General features: G+C 39.3%; 2 protein-coding genes across 2 annotated transcripts; one reads left to right on the forward strand and one right to left on the reverse strand.

Annotated features, from left to right (window-relative positions):
- Positions 1 to 1103: 1103 nt before the first annotated feature.
- Positions 1104 to 12588, reverse strand: lsm12b (LSM12 homolog b). The gene is made up of 5 exons (XM_084741207.1): positions 12427 to 12588; positions 7980 to 8113; positions 6584 to 6693; positions 4101 to 4227; positions 1104 to 1714 (listed from the first exon to the last, which is right to left on the reverse strand). The coding sequence occupies exons 1-5, from the start codon at positions 12551 to 12553 to the stop codon at positions 1622 to 1624; spliced, it is 591 nt and encodes a 196-aa protein (XP_084597333.1). The 5' UTR covers positions 12554 to 12588; the 3' UTR covers positions 1104 to 1621.
- Positions 12589 to 13210: 622 nt separating this feature from the next.
- g6pc3 (glucose-6-phosphatase catalytic subunit 3) lies at positions 13211 to 18172 on the forward strand. Its single transcript, XM_084740823.1, has 6 exons — positions 13211 to 13558; positions 15127 to 15233; positions 15334 to 15424; positions 16510 to 16628; positions 16800 to 16941; positions 17060 to 18172. Exons 1-6 carry the CDS (start codon positions 13341 to 13343, stop codon positions 17400 to 17402), a joined length of 1020 nt encoding a protein of 339 aa, XP_084596949.1. The 5' UTR covers positions 13211 to 13340; the 3' UTR covers positions 17403 to 18172.
- The last annotated feature ends 1302 nt before the right edge of the window (positions 18173 to 19474 follow it).

Here is a 19474-nt window from a genome sequence, read left to right on the forward strand (position 1 = left end):
TTACTTCAGTATTTTTCTAACAACTTTTTACTTTTACTCCTAATTTTTGAGCACAAATATCTGTACTTCTTACATTTTCAAAACAAGTTTGTTACCCAAGTTCTTTATGCAAAAGTCATAACAAGACATAAGACAAAAAAGACGCAACGACATAAATGACATAAGACAAAAGACGTAACAAGACGAAAAAGACGTAAAAGATCAAAATATGAAAAGACTTAACAGGACGACATAAGACAGACCCAGACAAAAAAAGACATGACATAAGATGTAAAAAGGAAAAATGACATAAGATGAAAAGGTTTTAAGACAACACAAAACACATAGTAAGATGAAAAATACAGAACAAAATGTAAAACGATGTAAAACAAAGAAAAAAAGAAACGAAACGACATAGCATGTTAACAATACACAAGATGAAAAACGAACAAAAAAGTAACAAGAAAAACGGCATAAAATGAAAAAGACAAGTTGAAAAAGACGCAACAAGATGAAAGATGTACGGCGACATAACGTGCAAAAAGACAAATGTAACAGGACAACTTCCGATGTAACGAGAGATGAGATGAAAAAGACGCCAAAAAACGACAACAAAAAAATGTCGTAGAGAGGCAGCAAGAAGTAAAACATGTAAAAATACAAAAAAGTCGGAACAGGACGACAAAGACTTAAGACAAAAAAGATGAAAATGACAGAGCGGCAGGTAGAAATGTCCTTCAGAGGCCACCTTACTTTTACACTGAGTACATTTCAGGACCTGTAGTTTTTCATTTTAACTTTAGTAAAGGAGTTGACTGTAGAGAGAAAATACTCACAAAAACAACCTGGATGAATAAAATAGCACAACAGACCAAAAGAAAAAATGTTTGTGTTTGTCATGTTTTGATTATGGGGTGAACTGTCCCTTTAAGGATGACTGAGGGTCGTGTTGAGTTCTCTAGCCACAAATATGCAAGCTTAGTATTTTTCCCTTAAATACGTCCCACAGTTGTTACATACTTTGAATAATTCCTGTTCTCTCAGGGTTAAAAATAAGAATGACTACAGCGTGTTAATGAATTCATTCCTCAGGAGACCTTAAAAAGTTGTTGAAAATTACAGTATTACAGTCAGAATTTTTGTTACTTTTATTTTAGAAAATGTCCTTTAAAGTGTGGCATTTCAAGTCACATTTTGTTTAAAATACAGAAAATACAGACAGTAGAACATGGATACAGCAAAAAAGGAAACAATGACAGAAAATAAAGCTAACAAGCCTTTCTGACTGCTCTAGTTTTCTCTTTTTGAAATGGAACTGAAGGCAAAGGAAGGAGGGTGGAAAAAGAAAAGGTTTCAGGGACAAGGGGAGAGGAGTGGGGACAGAATGAGACAAGTTAGTTAAGGAAACTATGGTTGCTTTATGGTTCATGATTAAATTATTCTTTATAAAGTCTAATTTAAGATTTCATCTTTCCTCTTTCTTTTTTGTCTTTTTCATTTAATGGTATTTTGATCTTCTGGATCCAGGGCCCTCAGCGCTCCTCCTTGTGGTCTCAGACTGAGGACAAGGAATGCCGACTTAGTCTGGCAGTGGGAACAAAACCACCTGCGTCGCCTTCCCCGGCCGACCCACACTGCCAACTCAAGAAGATAAAGTGGAGTCCTTCTGTGTTTGCTGTGCTTGTGAACGCTGCATGGACTTCTGACTTTCCACGTCTCTAAAATGTTTCTCAACCTGCAGGGATGAAACAACATGTATGAACAATTTTCACACCGATTCAGTGAAAAAACAACACTAAAACATTAGTCATTAGTCAAACATCAGTATCTTAACAGGGAGCAGTTGGGCTTCCTGATATACCACCAGGGGCTGCCCACTAAACTGATGACTCCAGTCAGCAGCATGTTGTACAAAAAGCAGCACAGATAAGCAGCCTATAAATAATACGGTTCAGTCTCAAAATAATTACAAAAATCACAATGACATAAAATACAAGCAGTTTCTCTGCAGGTAGGACGGGTTTGTAGAAGTGAGAAAGTAAGCAGAGTGTAACACTGAATGCCTTCCAGTAAAAAGGCTGAAAATGTGCAGCGATCTCCTCATATTTAAATGATTATTTAAATATTCAACTGACTGGAAAAGGTCAGTCTTATGGCGTAGTGTTACAGCCCTGACACACTCATATATGTGTTCAATTGTCTTGTCTGATTAGACCCTACAGGTCAAGTCTGGTGAACCTTTGCTGAACATTATGTGATCACCAGACTGAAGTAACATGTTGATTCCACCCAGCACAGCTGTGTCAGGTTCCAGATGCAACACAGCTGGAGCTGATCACAGCCATTCTGAACAACACGTGTAATTTCACTAGAAGTGCCACAGTATGTCCCAGAAGTGTCTCCACTCAAAAGTCTGCGTATTTCTTTTTTTTTTTTGACGCGTCACACTGAGCTACACAGAGCAGGTTGAGCTGGGCAGGAACAGCATAGAGCATCCGGACAATTTTCAAAATAAAACACCCTGGAATCTGGATCATAAAAATGTAAGTCAAATCAACAAAATCCAAAAGTCAATAAAATCAGGCAGGCAAAAGCTTTTGAAATGTTCCCTGTGAATCTTGAAGTGACACGGAGTATGGAACAAAACCATGCCACAGATCTGAGGTGGCTGTGTTCCATTCAGATGTGCCTGAGTGCTTCTTGCTGACGTAGCATCTAGGGCTGAATATCATTCATATCACTTTTCACTTCCGGTGCAACATTGTTACCTTGATTTCAATACTGTACAATTATTTACCTCAAAGCAAGAAGCTGTTGGACGACCTGGGAGCAGCTAGAGAAACTGTTTTTACTATGCGAACTTTCATAGCCTGGATAACTGGACTAAAATAAAGAAACTGATGGAATATCAGTACAGTATTAAACTATATGCAAATATAAATAACTGTCAAAAGGAACATGAACAAACCGTAGTCTGCCTAATCCAAAGGAGAAGAGAAGGTGAAAGATAATTTAGGGGACATGTGTGGGACTGAGAAATAGCGACAGAGTGAGACCTCTTACTAAAAGAGCAGCTAGCACGGGCCCAACTGTCAACCTTAGGTGTTTCTCTACTTTGACCTGTTGCTCTATAAACAACGCCATGCTTGCTGTCAAAAACATTCAAGGTTATCTGTTCCCACTGTGGCGAGGACAGGACTTCCATTTAAGTGGACATAAGGTGAACAGACTCACCAACACTGGCTAGTTAACAAACGGTACTTCTCTGACTTACCTGTGTTAGATCACTGGTACAAATATTTAACTGGCAGTATAAAAACAAACAACGATACCCCTCCCTTTCTCTTCCTCCATGCCTCCACAATGTGCAACATGAGACTGTGACTCTTGGTACGAGCAGGCTTCATGCTTCTTTGCTCACTGACCCTAATACTGGAATTTGGTAACAAATGACGAGGCGTTTTTCAATAATCGTCAAGATCAAAGCAATTCAGTCGCTGCCTGAAAAGTACCAAAGTTCAGAACCCAGCCCTAACAGCTGCAAGAACAGGGGTCTGACACTGAATCTCTACCAGTCAAACAGGAGCAGATGCTGTGCTACCCTAAACTTTAATCTAACTTTTTCACAACTTTAGCCACTGCAAATTATGTTGTGAAATACACATTTATTTTTCTATGGTTTTTACAATGCTGTTGTGATGCAGAACCGTCCAATAAAGTTAATGTTGGCGGTGGGTGGTTTGTCTCACTAACAGGTGCATCAAAACACAGAGAGCAAGGAAGACAAACAGTCACACAGTCTTGAAGACACGTCTAATCAGGCAAGACAAGTGAAACATTTATATGTGCTTGATGAAGAGTGTGTAAAGGAAAAAATACAAATCTCTTCAAAATCACTGACATGTATAAATCATCACTATCACCAGACAATTATTCTGGTTCCATGTTCCCAAATGTGAGGATTTGCTGCTTTTCTTTAATTAAGTGCTGCTTGAATATCTTTAGGTTTATTCATACGTGATTAATCAAGAAAAAAATAATCCATACTGAGTACTGTTGGTTGCCCCCCCTAAAGCCATGTATTATTGGAGAAATATTTCATAGATATAAAGCATACTTACTATTTTGCGTACATGACTTAAAGCGCTTCCCTCTTTGCCTTTGCAGTTCTCAACCTGGTAAGGCGGTGAGATTACGACGTCGTCCATCACAATAATGTTCTTCTCCTGCCATTTACAGTCTTTGATGCTGCAAAGAAAAATACACATCATGTTGTCTGTAGCAGAGAAGGTCTTGTCAAGATGGCAGGCCTAGATTTGCAAAATTCTTGCAAGATTTACACGGGATATTTCTTCATATTCTGAAGCGGCTGGAACATGGGAAAGTTTGCTTTCAGGGCTTTCTGCCAGAAAGCTACTGTTACTGTTCATCTCTTGTAAAACCTTACATCAATGTTGATTTACCATTTTATCCCAAACCATGCTCTTTTCTTAAATCTAACCAAACTGTGGCTGAAAACTGACAATAATAAGTATAAATTAAAATAATATGTCAACTAAGTCTAAAAATAAAAAGTCAACAATGACTTTTATTTCACATGGGTTGAATAACCCTGTCTTGGTTTTACAGATTCATCCACCACAACCTCCGGCCTTCACAGACTTTGTCGATCTCCACACTCATTATGCGACTTCCTAAAGCCTGTGCTGAATCAAGTGTGCGTGTGAGTGTTTTGCAACTCTTGGGTTACAATCCAGACAGAGTGGAAAATGTTTTATGTAGCCTTCCACTTCCTCTACTAAATGATTTCCATGACTTGGTTATGACTGGTGGATATGAACGCAGTATCCTCCATTATGATGACTATTTCTATGTCTAATATGTTGCATACATAAATAGAGGGAAAGGATATTTGTCATGTGGGTGAGTTAAAGTGAAACTAGAGCTAACAACAAAAGTTTCATATTGAGCAATCTGGTCACTGGAAAAACAACTAAAGGAATTTCATGCTGATTCCAAAATTCTTTCGTTGTGTTCATTCAGAACACAAAATAGGATTTTACTTGACCCTTTTATCTGACACATTAAACAGGAAATCTATGCAAGATGCGAATGTAATTATGGTGTGACCACTGACAAAAGTTGCATCTGAGTGACACTCATACAGGTGTCCATTAACAGTTGAAGGGTCTTCATCAAATATCTGAGACTAAAATCAGACATAATCAAATATGTCAAACAAGGAAACAAACATGAATTTGACACAAAGAATGTTTAACTTTTTTTCCAGGCAGCCACAGGAGACATGAAGGAAATTATTTCTCATGTTCTATTGTCTCAAGATCAAAAAAAATTCCTGTAATCCTTAAGTTATTAATCTTTGAGATTGGGAAATGAGAACAAGCTGTGACCACAAGATATTTTCAGATCATTAAAAGCAAATTTAGTATTACATCACAAGTGTGCATTTCTTTGCTGATACCTCTTTTTAAACTGGTCTGGAATAAGCCCTAGTCACCCTGAAACTGAAAATGACTGAAATCTACCAGCCACTTTCACATTTCTCACAACTTTCCACCTTGCATCCAACACACAAGCTGCACAAACATGGTTTGAATGCAATAAAGTACACACTCATGTAGAGGGGAGATATCTGCACTGTGAGTTTTTTCCTTTTTTTAAAAGTGGAGGAGAGGTGAGGTAGTGACGCTGAGAGTAATAAATAACAGAGGCGGCAAATCTGCCTCAAAAAGAGCAAGTCAGTCACCTTCAAATATGGTGGGAAAGTAGACAAGACTCTTTGACAAAGTGCATATTCATTCGCTCATACAATATAATTTCTTTTTGCTACTTTCACTTTCCGCCATGTTTCTGGTAAGTTGGTTTTGTTCTGACAGACTCATCCACACGTTTCGTTTTGAATTTATTTTTAGTCTTGGGTTGACATGACACTGCTTAGTGAGCAGGAGATTTTCAAGAGCCCTCAAAGTTACTAGTAACCAAGATCCAAGCAAATGTTCATACTGTTTTCAGTCTAATGGGGTGGGGTCCTCCTCTACTGACATGGGACTTGCTTTGAGCTCTAATCCTGCAGTGCATCATCACCACTGCAGGACTAAAATGTGTTGTTTGTTTTTCTTTGTTTTGTTTTTCAGGCAGACAGTGTGTAAACTGTGGAATCCAAGATAAATTACATGTATTGCTGCTTGTTTTAACCACAGCTGCTTGTTAACAGCTGGAGCATCATGCGGCTGCCAGTGATTGGGTCTGTTTGCGTCTACCACATTTTGGATCAGGTTTAAATATTCTTGGGTCTGCTTTGAACCACCTGTGACTGCTCACAAGTCCCCTTTTACATCGTGTCTCTTCTTCAAATTAAATGTCGGGTTCAGGTAGGTTTTAAGCGGGCCTTTTCAGATGTGCTTAGTAAGACCTTCAAGGTTGAAATCAGCATCATTTTATATTCTTAACAACACACTCTGTGATTTTAAGCGTCTGACCCACACATGTATTGATGCTTTTAATCTTCACTATAAAACACTGAGCAGGGTTAGCAAATAGCTCCTCCACCTTGTTTGACCATAAAAGAGTATGAAGTTCTTACGTTTTGTGAATAGTCTGGAATAGCTGTTGGCCCTCCACAGAAACCCCAGCACTGATTGCATAGGCTTGGGACAGCTTGTCCTCCTTTTCTGTCCGTGCTCGATTGGCAAGCTGTGAAGAGTTTAACAGAGCAAACAGTAAACATTATTTACTTTGACAGCCATGAACTAAGAAAAGGCCTACAGTTAATCACATGGTGTAATTTAGACAAACACAATGATTTATTTTAGCAATGCTGAAGATCCTACTTTTCCATTGTGTCCCAATTCAGGGTCTGGATTCTCGGTAATCCATATTTATAGACAGAATATGTCACCACAGGCTGACAATGCTGGGAACATTTCATAAGTTCCTCATAATGCGGCCTTATTTTGACAGAATTTGAAGAACATGTGGTAAACAGCACAGGCTTTCCAAGCCTCATTATACCAGAATCCAGTGTGGCTGGTACATTTCTTTTATGAAGCATTCACTGACCCTTGTCTGCTCATAAAGTATTTATAAACAGTATGAAAATTTCATGTCACGATTATAGTGACCAAAAGTATAATGCTTGTGAGTATCACAGTGGCATTGGTAAAATGTGCTGAAAATGTTCGAGAAGTACTGATACACAAATCATGTCACCAAGTTTTATGTTGAAAACCTCTCAAAGATTTGAAATGTTATCATATGCTTTGTAATGCTTTAATGAAATTAAAATTATCATCTTTTGGGGATCGAACTCCTGGATTAAATCACAGCTCAGACTAAATTATGAGCTTCCAGTTACATGCATTTTCAAGTTCAAGAGTATATACAGTAACATTTGATTTATGTCTCTCTGACACTAATCTTTCACATCTCAGACATCATTTCATTGCCAATGGAGGCAAACAAGTACCACAGGTTTCATACAGCTTTTTAAGAGTAAAAGCCCTTTCACGGTACCTAAATAAAAAATTTCCAGACTCTAGAATCTGTTATCATCAAATCAAAATTTTTACTATTAACGCAATTTGAAAAATAAAGCTTAAATAATTCCTTTACATCCACAGCAACGAAGGTATACTTTTATTTTACTAGCTGCTTATAGTAACCTTGTTTATAATTATTTAATGGTTGTTAATTTGCAGAATATAGGAACAGAGGACTTATCTAACTAGGACTGACATGTGAACACACCAGCAGACAAAAAATGTGATGAATGACTGTTTCATTTCAAATATTAGAAGATCTGTGGTTTAGATGAGTGACTGCATAGATGAAACACCAATCAAGCAGTTTTCAATGAGTATTTTCAAATTAAAGCACATTCCTAACCTCAAAAATGTAAGTATTAAAATTAACTTTAAAGACTTTATACAAATCCTGGTACCAACACATGTAAAGGACAAAGACAAAGCTGATGGGCTTACCTTGCTAACATTCAGTGATGCTAGTGGGGGTGGAGTCTCAGTGCGGTCATTTATTATGTCCACATCAGAAACATAGGCTAAGTTGATCAGGATGACGTCGTTGAGGTTTGGCTTACCGCTGGAGGAAGCACATTCTTCGAGAAGGAACTCAAGTCAAGGCGAACAACTTCATGACAATGCATCACAACACATAATGACCATTCAAGTCTGACCTCTGATGAACCTGAACACCAGCAGTTAGACTGAACAGAGAAGCTTATGATACAGAGAACACTGGCTCACTAACACTGACAGTGAGAGGTGGTGCCAGTTACAGCATGCAGCAGTGCTGCCACCTATAGTAATCAGGGATGAATGAATGAAGACTTGTTGTAAATGTGTTAAAATTATGTACAGCTCACGCACATAGATGCAGCCGCAAAGCAGGAGTTCACTGTCAGTCGTTTTAAATGACACAGTGGCAGCTTGACTTATTTCATGAAGTACCTGATTAATAAAATGAACCCAAACATGAGCTCTTAATCCTTGTGTGCACTGATTCGCAGTCAAATAAAGTCCTTCATTTTCCCAGGATGAAAATTTTGAATGGACAAAAGCCTAAATTCTGAACTTGTATACATAAACATGCAATAAAGTAATTGGACAATGTTGAAAATTTATCTTAACATAAATCTAAATAAATAAATTTCAGAAACCCTGACAGAGCAGAGCCTCAAGGCATCAACCCCACTTTTCCTGTCACTGCTTGTCAGACCTGTTTGTGTGATTCTGACAGAAAACAACCCCTCCCCACGTATTTACAACATTTTTCAACATATCGATGGCATCAGTTGTGCAAGTGATCCTTCATTTTTTTTGGCCTATTAATAAAAACAAACAAACAATTGACACAAGCTAAGATTTGACTTGACGGTGACAGCATGACCTTAGAAGTTTGACCTTAGCAATAAAGGTTAACAGGTCAAACTTCAAACTAAGAGTAATTTAACATAAAAATTGGTGCAATCTTACATTGTGAGCCATAGATTAGACCTACTGTCTAATGCAAATGTCCAGGCTTTTCTAGCACAGTGCAACTGGCAAATCTCTGCACTGGTGTCTGACCCCACCGCTCTGTCGTGTTCAAGTCAACTGCATTTAGGACGCAAGTCAGTGGAAGTCATGAGGTGGCCCAGCACACCATCTAAATAATGTGATACGCCCATGAATGGATGCACTGTAGACATTTCCACCAGCAAGCTAACATTGGTTGTAATGAACCCATAATGCCTGTACCAGCTGAGTCATGTTGAACTGAAACAGAACCGCAGCATAATTCACCCAAGAATTAGAATGTCACCAGAGTCGGGCGAGAGAGAGTACACAGCCCAGCTGATAAGCTTGTGAATGCTAACACTGTTAACTGAGCTACAAGAACATCCAGGGAATGGACACTGAGATGGTGAAATCTGACAGGCAGCCGTGTGTTCACCTGAATAATAAATCTAATTGGACTGACAATACCAATGAGCCATTTGAAAAAGGCCAGGGCAGACAACCTGCTGAGGAGACTCAGGTCTTTTGGAGTGATGGGCATATTCCTGAGGACCCTTTTTAATCTGTGGTGGCACGAGCCATATTATATGAAGTGGTCTGCTGGGGCAGGAGCATCTCAACCATGACATTAAGGCTACAGCAAGGTGCGAGCCTGAGTGCTCAATTCGGATACGCTGCTCGGATCCGATTTGTGTTCACATTCTTCTTTAAAAAGGTGGCCAATCTCAATTTCAAGTGTGACTTGGTCACAGTCTTGAACTTAACGAAGACTTCACACGCAGCACGCTGTCATACAAAAGCAAACACAAAGGCCACTGAAATCAACGTTCAAGGTTTCATTTCTAAGTTAATGTGCAGGGGAAGGCAGTAAATTCGTGACCAGATGATAACAAGGATGATGAGAAAGATAGCCACATTTTTAATTACAGCTTTTTGTGGAACAACAGCTGTTACTTAAGCGCGGAGGTGTGTGTGGCTGCAACGTCAGAGGCAGGAGTGGTGTGATAGTGACGTAAATGGCTTCACAGAAACACATTTTATATTTCAGGATGTCAAAGGCCTCTTCACTTCAAAGACTGATTAAGAAGGCCCCTATGTCCAGAGATACCCCCATGACCCAGTGAAGCACTGGGAGAAATGACGATGACGACTAAACGGTGTCTGCATCCCAAGGTCTTAAGAACCGCAAAGATTAGACAAACTAGTTTACCAATAGGGCTGCAAAATTAATCGCAATATTATTGAAATCTCAATATGGCTAAATGCAATATCCAAATTGCAGAACCAAAACCAAGTCGCAAGTTTTTGTAATGTGTAATGCAAAAATGATCATTCCCACTATCGCAATGTCAGTCAAAGTAATCATGACTTTTTTTCCCCATTTCAGACCTATTCACTGACATAAAAAATTGCAACTGCCGTTTCTACATTTCATTTGGGCGTGACTATGCGACGACGATGCCATATAAAGCAAAAGACAGGCATTATTGTGGGACACCGTAACAACAGTCAGACATGGATTTCATCCTCAGCATAAATGCTAAGTGAGGCCTGAACTTTGTCAGTGATCCACGCTGTGTCGAAAAAACACAAACTCATCTGCTGCTACAGATTTCTGTAAATTATGATAATATAATGAGAATATAATGCTTTGTATAGTCGACCAATTAGAAATTTTCAGCCCCAACCAAAGTTTCTGTACTTTTGGAAAGTATTACCCCCCCAGCAGGGACTCTTTGCGAGATAAAAATACAACCCTAGAACTTAATTTTAGACTCTTGTCCCTGCTTTGGAAACACAGAGTTCCTCTAAGAAGTTTCCAGCCCTTGGGGGGGCGGGTTCCTGTGGTGAAAACGCAGCTTAAGCCATCATTCCTGGTGGAGAACATGTACCACCCCATGAAGGACTGTGACAGCACTGGGCAGCACCTTTAGTGACAGGCTGCTTCAGCCACAGGATGTGACAGAGAAATACAACCCATCCTTTACAATCAACCCTGCTCCCTATAAACTACATACACCAAAACTGATAAATTTACTCATGTGCAATATCACTGGCTACATACACATGCACACTACTTTTCCACTAGTATGCAGAATATGGCAATATTCTGAATTTGAGATTTTGATATAGGTCATGTAAACAGCATATTCTGGTTGGGAATTCTGAATGCAGCATATTCCGAGTAAGACATGTACGACACGCTGGCATTATTCTGGTTTTAGGAGCACTCTTTGGACATGTAAAGAGCAAATTCAGAATAGGCATCTTAGTTGGGGCCATTACTGCTGTTTGCAGCACACAATCTCTTGCACTCTAAGCTTTAAAATAAACTAACCAGCCAATAGTTTGCAAGGCTGGAGTAGAGATGTCTGCAAAAAGGAAATCTGCTATTTGCGGTTGGAGGGAGAAACATTTCTCCTTTTGAACACGTGCTGTCAAACAAAGTGGAAAACTTAAAAAAAAAAAAAAAAAAAAAAAATCATTTTGACAGCAAGAAGCGACCATAATCAGAGTATGCACAGCTGCATGCAAATGGGAAAATCAGAGGAATATTAATTTTCATTAGGCATGTAAACAGCTTAGTTAGAACATGGCCCTTTACAGAATAATGGCAAAATCTGAATACCGTGTGCGCGTAAACGGAGCCAATGTATAGTATGAATATTTCCTATACGCTATAATTTGAATACAACCATTGATTCCGTTTACTCATTTATTATATTTTGCCTTGTTACTCGGGTTTTCCCTCTGCTGCTTTAACACTTAAAAATATCCCGTTGTGGGATTAGTAAGACATTTTTCTTATTTTATCTTAACCTCGCAGCGACAGTGTGGGGATGACCGAAACTTAGCATGCTAGCCGAGCTAACAGCAACTTGACTAGCGTGGAAGGGTAAGCTAGCTGCTCGCCGTCCATTCATCACTAACGTTAGCCGTTGGAAATAACCGTTAGCATCTCCGAGAGATGGCATCACAAACTCCGTGAGGTAAATGTGTGATCACGAGCCGGAGCGAGGTGCGCTGAATGTCAGTTAGCCTGCTAACTAGCAACGGTTTGTGGCTGTTGAGAGCACACAGCCATGATGCCTTACTAGGATCCGTTGCCAGATAGTGATCCATGTTGAGGTCCGGCAATACAATGAGTGGATTCAAAACACATGCACTCCCTAGCAGATATCGCGAAGCCACGAAATGACCCGGCAACCCCAACAAGGTCTTCAACTGATAAGAGATGGATGGACGATTATCTCGCAAGTGAAAATATTTAAAACGGACAAAGATATGCAACTCGGCTGCCACCAATTACGCCTGCGCGGATCACTATTTGACATATTTTCGGTTACCCTACAGGCCCTTGCAGCCAGGCAGGCCAGCAAGCCGCCCGCAGCTCGAAACAAACAAAGGATACTCAGAGTTAACATCTTGGACTGGTAGTCAAATGCGACCACTTCTCCTTGTAGACGTTGGCCCAAGCAGGTGAGGCAAGAGACATGGCTCCCGACGCTGAAATACTCCCCCGGTCCAGGAGCCGCCATCTTCTCCGCCAGGAAACCGGAGCGCCTGCCTTACGTAAAACGACGCGATGTCGTAGTGAGACGAAACCTGGGCGTGTCGAAGTGCGTAGAAGGGCCATTCATTCCAATACAATGACTTATATTTACCATTCCATCTGTTTAACTCAGCGTCATATCATTGAATGTTCTTCTAAACGCTTTAATAGTAAATTTAATGCCCCTATAATTCCATTAATCGAAGTTGAAAACTGTGGCTTTGTCTCCCGATCGTCACTTAACGGGAACTCTAAACCCGCGGAAGATCTCGCGAGAGTGTCAATTTAAGCCAAGCTTATGATATTTACCAAACTCTAGCCACGTTTTTTTGACCTTAATGTTAAGCAGTCCTTAATCTTAGTATTTTCACATTATAAACCGTAATTTATTAGTATAACTTGGGAAATAGAGAAACAATGCTTGCAATCTCGCGAGAGTTTCAAAATTAAGGGTTACCTTCTAGACCCATGTATTCTAATACGATGGCGTATATTTACAGTTTAATCTATTAAACCTCGCGATATACCATTAAATTCTCTGTCAAATTCTTCAGTTGTTAATTCGATGTAAATATAATTCCATTCATGAAAGGTGAAAATTGTGGCTTTGTCTCCCTTTCAGCCACTTTCCAGTCAGAGTGCTCCCCCTACTGGAGGTATGACGGTACTGCCTGCTGGGCTGTAGCACTTCCTGAAGTACAAGATAACCAGGACTGCGTTTTGACTTTTCATCGTCATCGTTTTCATCGTTTATGTAGAGAAAGGACGTAGGAATGGAGGCCATTTACACCCATGGCATTTGGATGGCTGAAAGTCTCCAACAGAGGATGATAAGCCAAGAAAAACAGTGGCAAGTTGTCACTCATATGGGAGATCCCAAAGCAGCCTTTCTGCTCGTCTTTCCATTCACATATTTCATCAACAAACGGGCTGGAGTAGCTGTGCTTTGGGTAGCAGCTATATCGGAGTGGTTAAACTTGGTGTTTAAATGGTAAGACTACAAGAAACAGCCAACATGTTTTAAACGTGGTTTTGATGTGCAGCTTTTACTCTTTGACTGTTTCCATCATCCCCAACATGTTAGCATGGAGCTAAACGGCTTGTTGACATTAAAATCAGCCGATTTCAGGTAGATACAATGGCAACTGAAGTGTCTGCTTTTTCAGTTTTTACTCACAACAACTGAGTGAGACACAGCTTTATACTTTGTTTGGTTGACGTTGCAGCTTCCGGCATCAGCAAATACAGTCCAGCCGTGTGCACTGTCCGAGTAGAAACAGTTAACAGCGGAACCTTTTATTTACACTACAGTCCAGTAATGACATTTTCTCATTTATACGTAAAAAATAATTTATAACAAAAGGGAGGACAGTGGTTAGAAAGAAAAATTGATAACATTGATTATTTACATCAGCATGTAAATAATAATAAAAGTGGCTATCATAATTATTAATATAATGCTACACAAGAATATTAGAGTCAGGCATAAAAGGAAAAAAGAGGAGGGTATATATTTTTTTAAATATCGAGAAAAAGGTTTACCTTTAAGTATTAGTGTCAGGAATAAGAACAAAATAATTTAGAATAAGAAGACATTTTTTATGTTTGCTTTTTATGAATAAAGTCAAAATGTCTGGAATAAAGTTGAAATACCGTTTTGACTTTATTCTAGATATGGTATTTCAACTTAAATCTTGACATTTCGACATTATTCTCAAAATTTCAACTTTATTCTCCTCTGATTTATTTTGTTCTCAGGACTGGCACCAATACTGAGAGTTTGACTTTGTTCTTGCTATTTTTAATTTACTTGACATGCAAAATTGAAAAAAATCTTCCTCATATAGTTTTTCCTCTTAATGTGACCTTAATGCTCCATTGTTTAATACAAATTGATCCACTGACCCAAATAATAAAATATAAACCCCTTAAAACAATATTTTACAGATTATCTGTACTCACACCACAACTGTTATTAAGTATCTTAAGTTGATAGAGGAGGTTAAAACAATCAAAATAAAAGTAAAATGTTGCTGATGAAATGCAGTTTTATATCTGCTTATAATAAACCTTAAGAAACACAGAATATATGTACATTTTGTTGCACTTGTGAGAGTAGATGGAAACAAGGTTGTTGATAAATTGGCAAAAAGAGAATTAAGAATCGTGACAGTAATATTTTAGAAATTATTTTTTGGTGGAAATGGAGCAAAACCATTTATGCACCACGAAATAATACAATTTTGGAAGGAAATGTGGGATTAAGACAGTGAAAGAAGGAGACATTATAAATTTCTCTCTAAATTAAGATGAGGATGTGTAGGATGATATAATGTAAAAATTTTAGAGTAGAAAGGGACAGATGTAAGGATTGGGTGGAAGTTAGAAGAAAATGATTGTTGGACAAATAAACAAAAAAAAAACAGAAATAGGTTTGATATGCAAACATTTCCCAAAGCATGATGTTACACACTCTGGTACAGTAGGTGGCAGTATGAACCTTTACAATAAAGGAAAATATGTTATTGTATATCATGTTCTGATTTAATATTTTCCCAGGATGCTGTTTGGAGAGAGGCCGTTCTGGTGGATAGGTGAATCACGTCTGTTTGTCAACAAGCAACCCAAAGTTCACCAGTTTTCCTCCACCTGTGAAACCGGTCCAGGTGAGAAGTCCTCAGATAAACATGCAGACTGTATTAGTCATAGTCAGTGCGCTTGATTCATTGCGCAGTCAGAGCTCTAAAGCTGGCGTCTGTCTCCCAGGCAGCCCGTCGGGACACGCGATGGTGACGGCAGCTGTCTGGTGGGTCGTGGTGTCCTCACTGGGGTCATATCTGTACTCACGTACTCGCAGGTATGTTCATTTAAAATAAACAAATATGCTGTTTTGGCTCTGAAAATACACACATAGAGACATTGTAGGATATCAGAGCTCTTTTAAAGGGATAGTTCAGATATTTTAGGTGGGGTTGTATGAGGTACTTATCCATAGTCAGTGTATTACCACCAGCATGGACGCTTAGTAGAGATGAAACAGCATGAAATTTTTATACCATGATTATATTGACCAAAATTATCAGTATTATTGTGGTATTGTTAAAATGTGCTGAAAATATTTACACACTGAAATAATTTAACCAAGTTTTAATTTGAAAATCTCAAGCATTTGAAATGGCATCATGTCCTTTGCAAAGTGAAGGTTTTGTGTCTGGGAGACTGTTGCTAACTTTGGTTGATGCTGGACAGTATTTACTGTGAGTTTTCCAAAATGTAGTAATCAAACATGGTGATCACGATATTTAAAATCTGAAATGGTAATACCAATCGTCTGGAGCTTTATTGTGGTTCATCATCAAACCGAAGCATTGTGCTGCTGTGGAAAGGATCAGCAGCAAATCATGTTTTAGCTACATAAAACAGCATTATCAGTTAAGGTGTAGGCTGTATTTAGAATATTTTCAGTGCTTTACTTTGCCATTAGTCAGACTTGTCTGATGGGAAACTGACATTATATAAGACTAATATCACTCTTTTTAAACCAACCAAACTCCACAGGTGAAACCAGTAATTTTACTGTGCAGATCAGAGAAGTTGTTGGTCCACTGGTGCCTCAGATTGTTTGTGTTGTTGTGTGACCCCTGTCTTTTTAAAGGTTAATTAAGATTCACAGAAGTCAATAACACAAACGAACTAACAGATCGATGCAGTGGTAGACCAGCAACTCCTGTGTTCTGCGAGGTAAAATTACTGGTTTTGCAAGCAGAGTTTGGCGAGAGCAATATTTGGCTTATATAGCAGCAATTTTGTGTTTGAAAAGGCTGCCTGATGGCAAGATAAGGTGGTAAAAACATTATAAATATAGTTTACACCTGAACTTATATTTATTTTTTTTTAAGGTGGCTAAAATGTGTTTTGTTGTCTCTTTCTGTGTGTCTCCAGCAAGGTGTTGTCAGCTGTTCCCTACCTGCTCTATGTGGCGATGCTGGTGGCAGTTGGACTGTCCAGGATCTTCATCCTCGCCCACTTTCCTCATCAGGTTGTCGCTGGCTGCATCACAGGTCTGAATACAGTCTCATACTCTCATGATCAAAATAATACATTTAAACAATCATAAATGGGTAAAACAGCCAGTAAGTATGGACTGTTTTTGGCTGATGTATTGAATTGAGTACTTCTTCATACAAACAGTGTTTTTTTTTTCATTGCAAATTTTGAATTGTTCTTGTCAGGTGTCATTCTGGGGATTGTTCTGAGCCGCAGAGTACCTGAAGGTCGCCCCCTGCTGTTCTTCTTCAGCCTCAGCATCGGGCTGCTGTCTGGCACTGTGATGTTTCATGCTGGACTGCGACGTCTGGGAATCAACCTCTCCTGGTGAGACTTTTTAATCATATTTATGATGAGTCAGTCTGTTCAGGGCAATAAGCTCCACGAGGGGAAGGTGTCATTTTTTTTTCTCGCCTAAACTGGACATATTCTATTTTTTCTGCAGGTCTATTGCTTTGGCTAAGAAATGGTGCAGCCATCCAGAGTGGATCCGTCTGGATACAGCCCCGTTCTCCTCTCTGACCCGTGACTGCGGGGCCCTTCTGGGTTTGGGGCTGGCTCAGTACTGGAAGCCTGGTGGATGGTCCCTGCCTTGGGCCCCGCGGGCTCTGTCTCTGGCCTTTTCGTCCATGGGACTGTACCACGTCAATCGTCTGCCGCTCCCGGTCCAACCACAAGGCCTCTTCTACGGCCTGTTCTTCGTCAAATTCGTCATCGTGCCTCAGATCGTCATGGTTCTCGTGCCTGGACTGGTTCATCTTTTCACAAACAAAAAGAAAAAGGACTAGGAACTGTTTTCTCTCCGTTCAATGTCAGAGGTGTCTTTCACTCCTCCAAGGACACTTTAAATGTCTAGTTACCCTATTTCATGGATAGTCTTGTGGGTAAAAGCTGTAGTTGTTGATTTTTCCTCTCACATTTCAACAGGTTAACAGTCTTCAGTCACTGATTTAAAGTTTTCTTGAGTTACAGGTGCCATAAATGTGGGGATTGTATCAGATGTTTCATTTACTGCACTTTTGCGGTAAATGTATCTACCTTTATAGTAATAATTGTTGTAAATAATACAGTATTATAGTTTTTGGGGGATAAAGAATGCAGGGTTCAGGTATTGCACACAAAAAAACACGATCCATGATTTGAAAATGTATCAGGCGAGGTTTAGCTTTTGAATGTTACTTGAGACAAAGATCTTGCACAGTGTCGACCATTTGTGCTGTAATTTATTAATGGCTTTCGGTACTCAAACCTTAAGTAAATAAAAGTACTTGATGAATGTCTGAGGGCTGAAACATTGTCCATAAGATGAGTACAAGTGGTTGGCACTGTGCATAATTCTTTGTTCTTCTCATTGTCGAGGCAGACTTGTTTTTAAGCATGCGTTTGCATCAGCGTAGCATTAATTTCTGACGATGTGCACAACCGGCACTCCAAATGGACGCAGAATATGCGAGGTAGCCATGATGTGTATGCAAATGTGTAGTTCAAAGCAAGTATATCTCCAGTCTTATGATTTGTTTTATCTTATGTACCTAAGGCTTTTGTGCAAAACCTTTAACTTTTGTTTACATTACGTGAGAAGTCAAAAGAGTAATCCATTTAGTGCTGCACTCCTCTAACATCGTGGGACAGTTAAAAAAAAAAAAGACCAAAATCAGTGCAACAGAAACAGATATCAGTACTGCAGCCGCCCTTACGAAGTGCATACTGTTGTTGCATGCAGTATGCATACGACTGGAACGTACCACTTTGTCATAACATTGCGCCTTGAACTTTGACCCCCTTGCTCGTACATTCGTTGCGGTCTGTAGAGTGAGCAAAAGGAAAAGTAAGTGATCTTGATTGCAGCATCACGCCGTCCTCTGTCTGTGCTCTCGCAGTGGCTCAGTTGATGTGACGAATCTCCCACAGTGCCAAGGATTGCCAGAATAACCAAAAAAGCACGCTGGATTGCATCCTGCAAAATGTGACTGGATGCTTGGGACATCCTGGTATTTTTTTTTTTTGGCAAACTGCATTTGACATATTATGTATTCAGGCATACTAAATAGTATGGTAGTATGGATACTGGAATGCACATCTTTTTAGTACTATGAATTGGCTGCATTCCAAATCTTTTTCCTATTTTTTCTTTTTACTTTTAGTACGTATTGCGGCTGCCCTTACAAAGTATGAACTGTTACATGCAGTATGCATACAATTTGGACATATTTGTCCCTAATAACATTTTGTCTTGAACTTTGACCTCTTGCTCATACAACCATCACAGAGGATTGTCATGCTGGCTGCTACACTGCAAAATGCGACCGGATGCAGAAGGACATCCTCTAATTTTTGGCATACTGCGTTTGACACACTATGGCTGAGAGCAGTCATACGTCACATCCCACCATCACGCCGCCGTTTGGGTGAAAACAAGCATACTGTGTATCTATGGCAACGCTTCATCATTGGTTAATAATGATGTTACTGAGTAAATGACGTGTGCGAATCATGCCTGTAGACTGAGGTGAATCAGGAAACTGTCTCAGTGATGCTGTAACTAATGTTTTAGCTGTGGAAAAATGTTGCCGTATCATAAAATAGCTGCTTTTATAATGGAATTTGGTTCAACAGTACAAAAACAGCAAAATAAAGTGTCTTAATGATATAAAAAATGACAGATGTCTGAAATGTATTACCTGAAATTCAGTAAGGTAGTTGTATATGTCAGGTTCATCCATGTGGATGGAGACAGACTTTTCCTATGTATCATAGTTGTCCACTGGTTTTTTGGGCTCCTAATAGCTAAAAAAGTTCTTAAAGTTTTTAAACTCGCAAAGACTAGGAATTTGCATTGACTGCAAGTCAAATCAGAGTG

Source organism: Lutjanus erythropterus, chromosome 17, assembly GCF_056507025.1.
Source record: "Lutjanus erythropterus isolate fLutEry1 chromosome 17, fLutEry1.hap2, whole genome shotgun sequence".
NCBI classification, from domain to species: Eukaryota; Metazoa; Chordata; class Actinopteri; order Lutjaniformes; family Lutjanidae; genus Lutjanus; species Lutjanus erythropterus.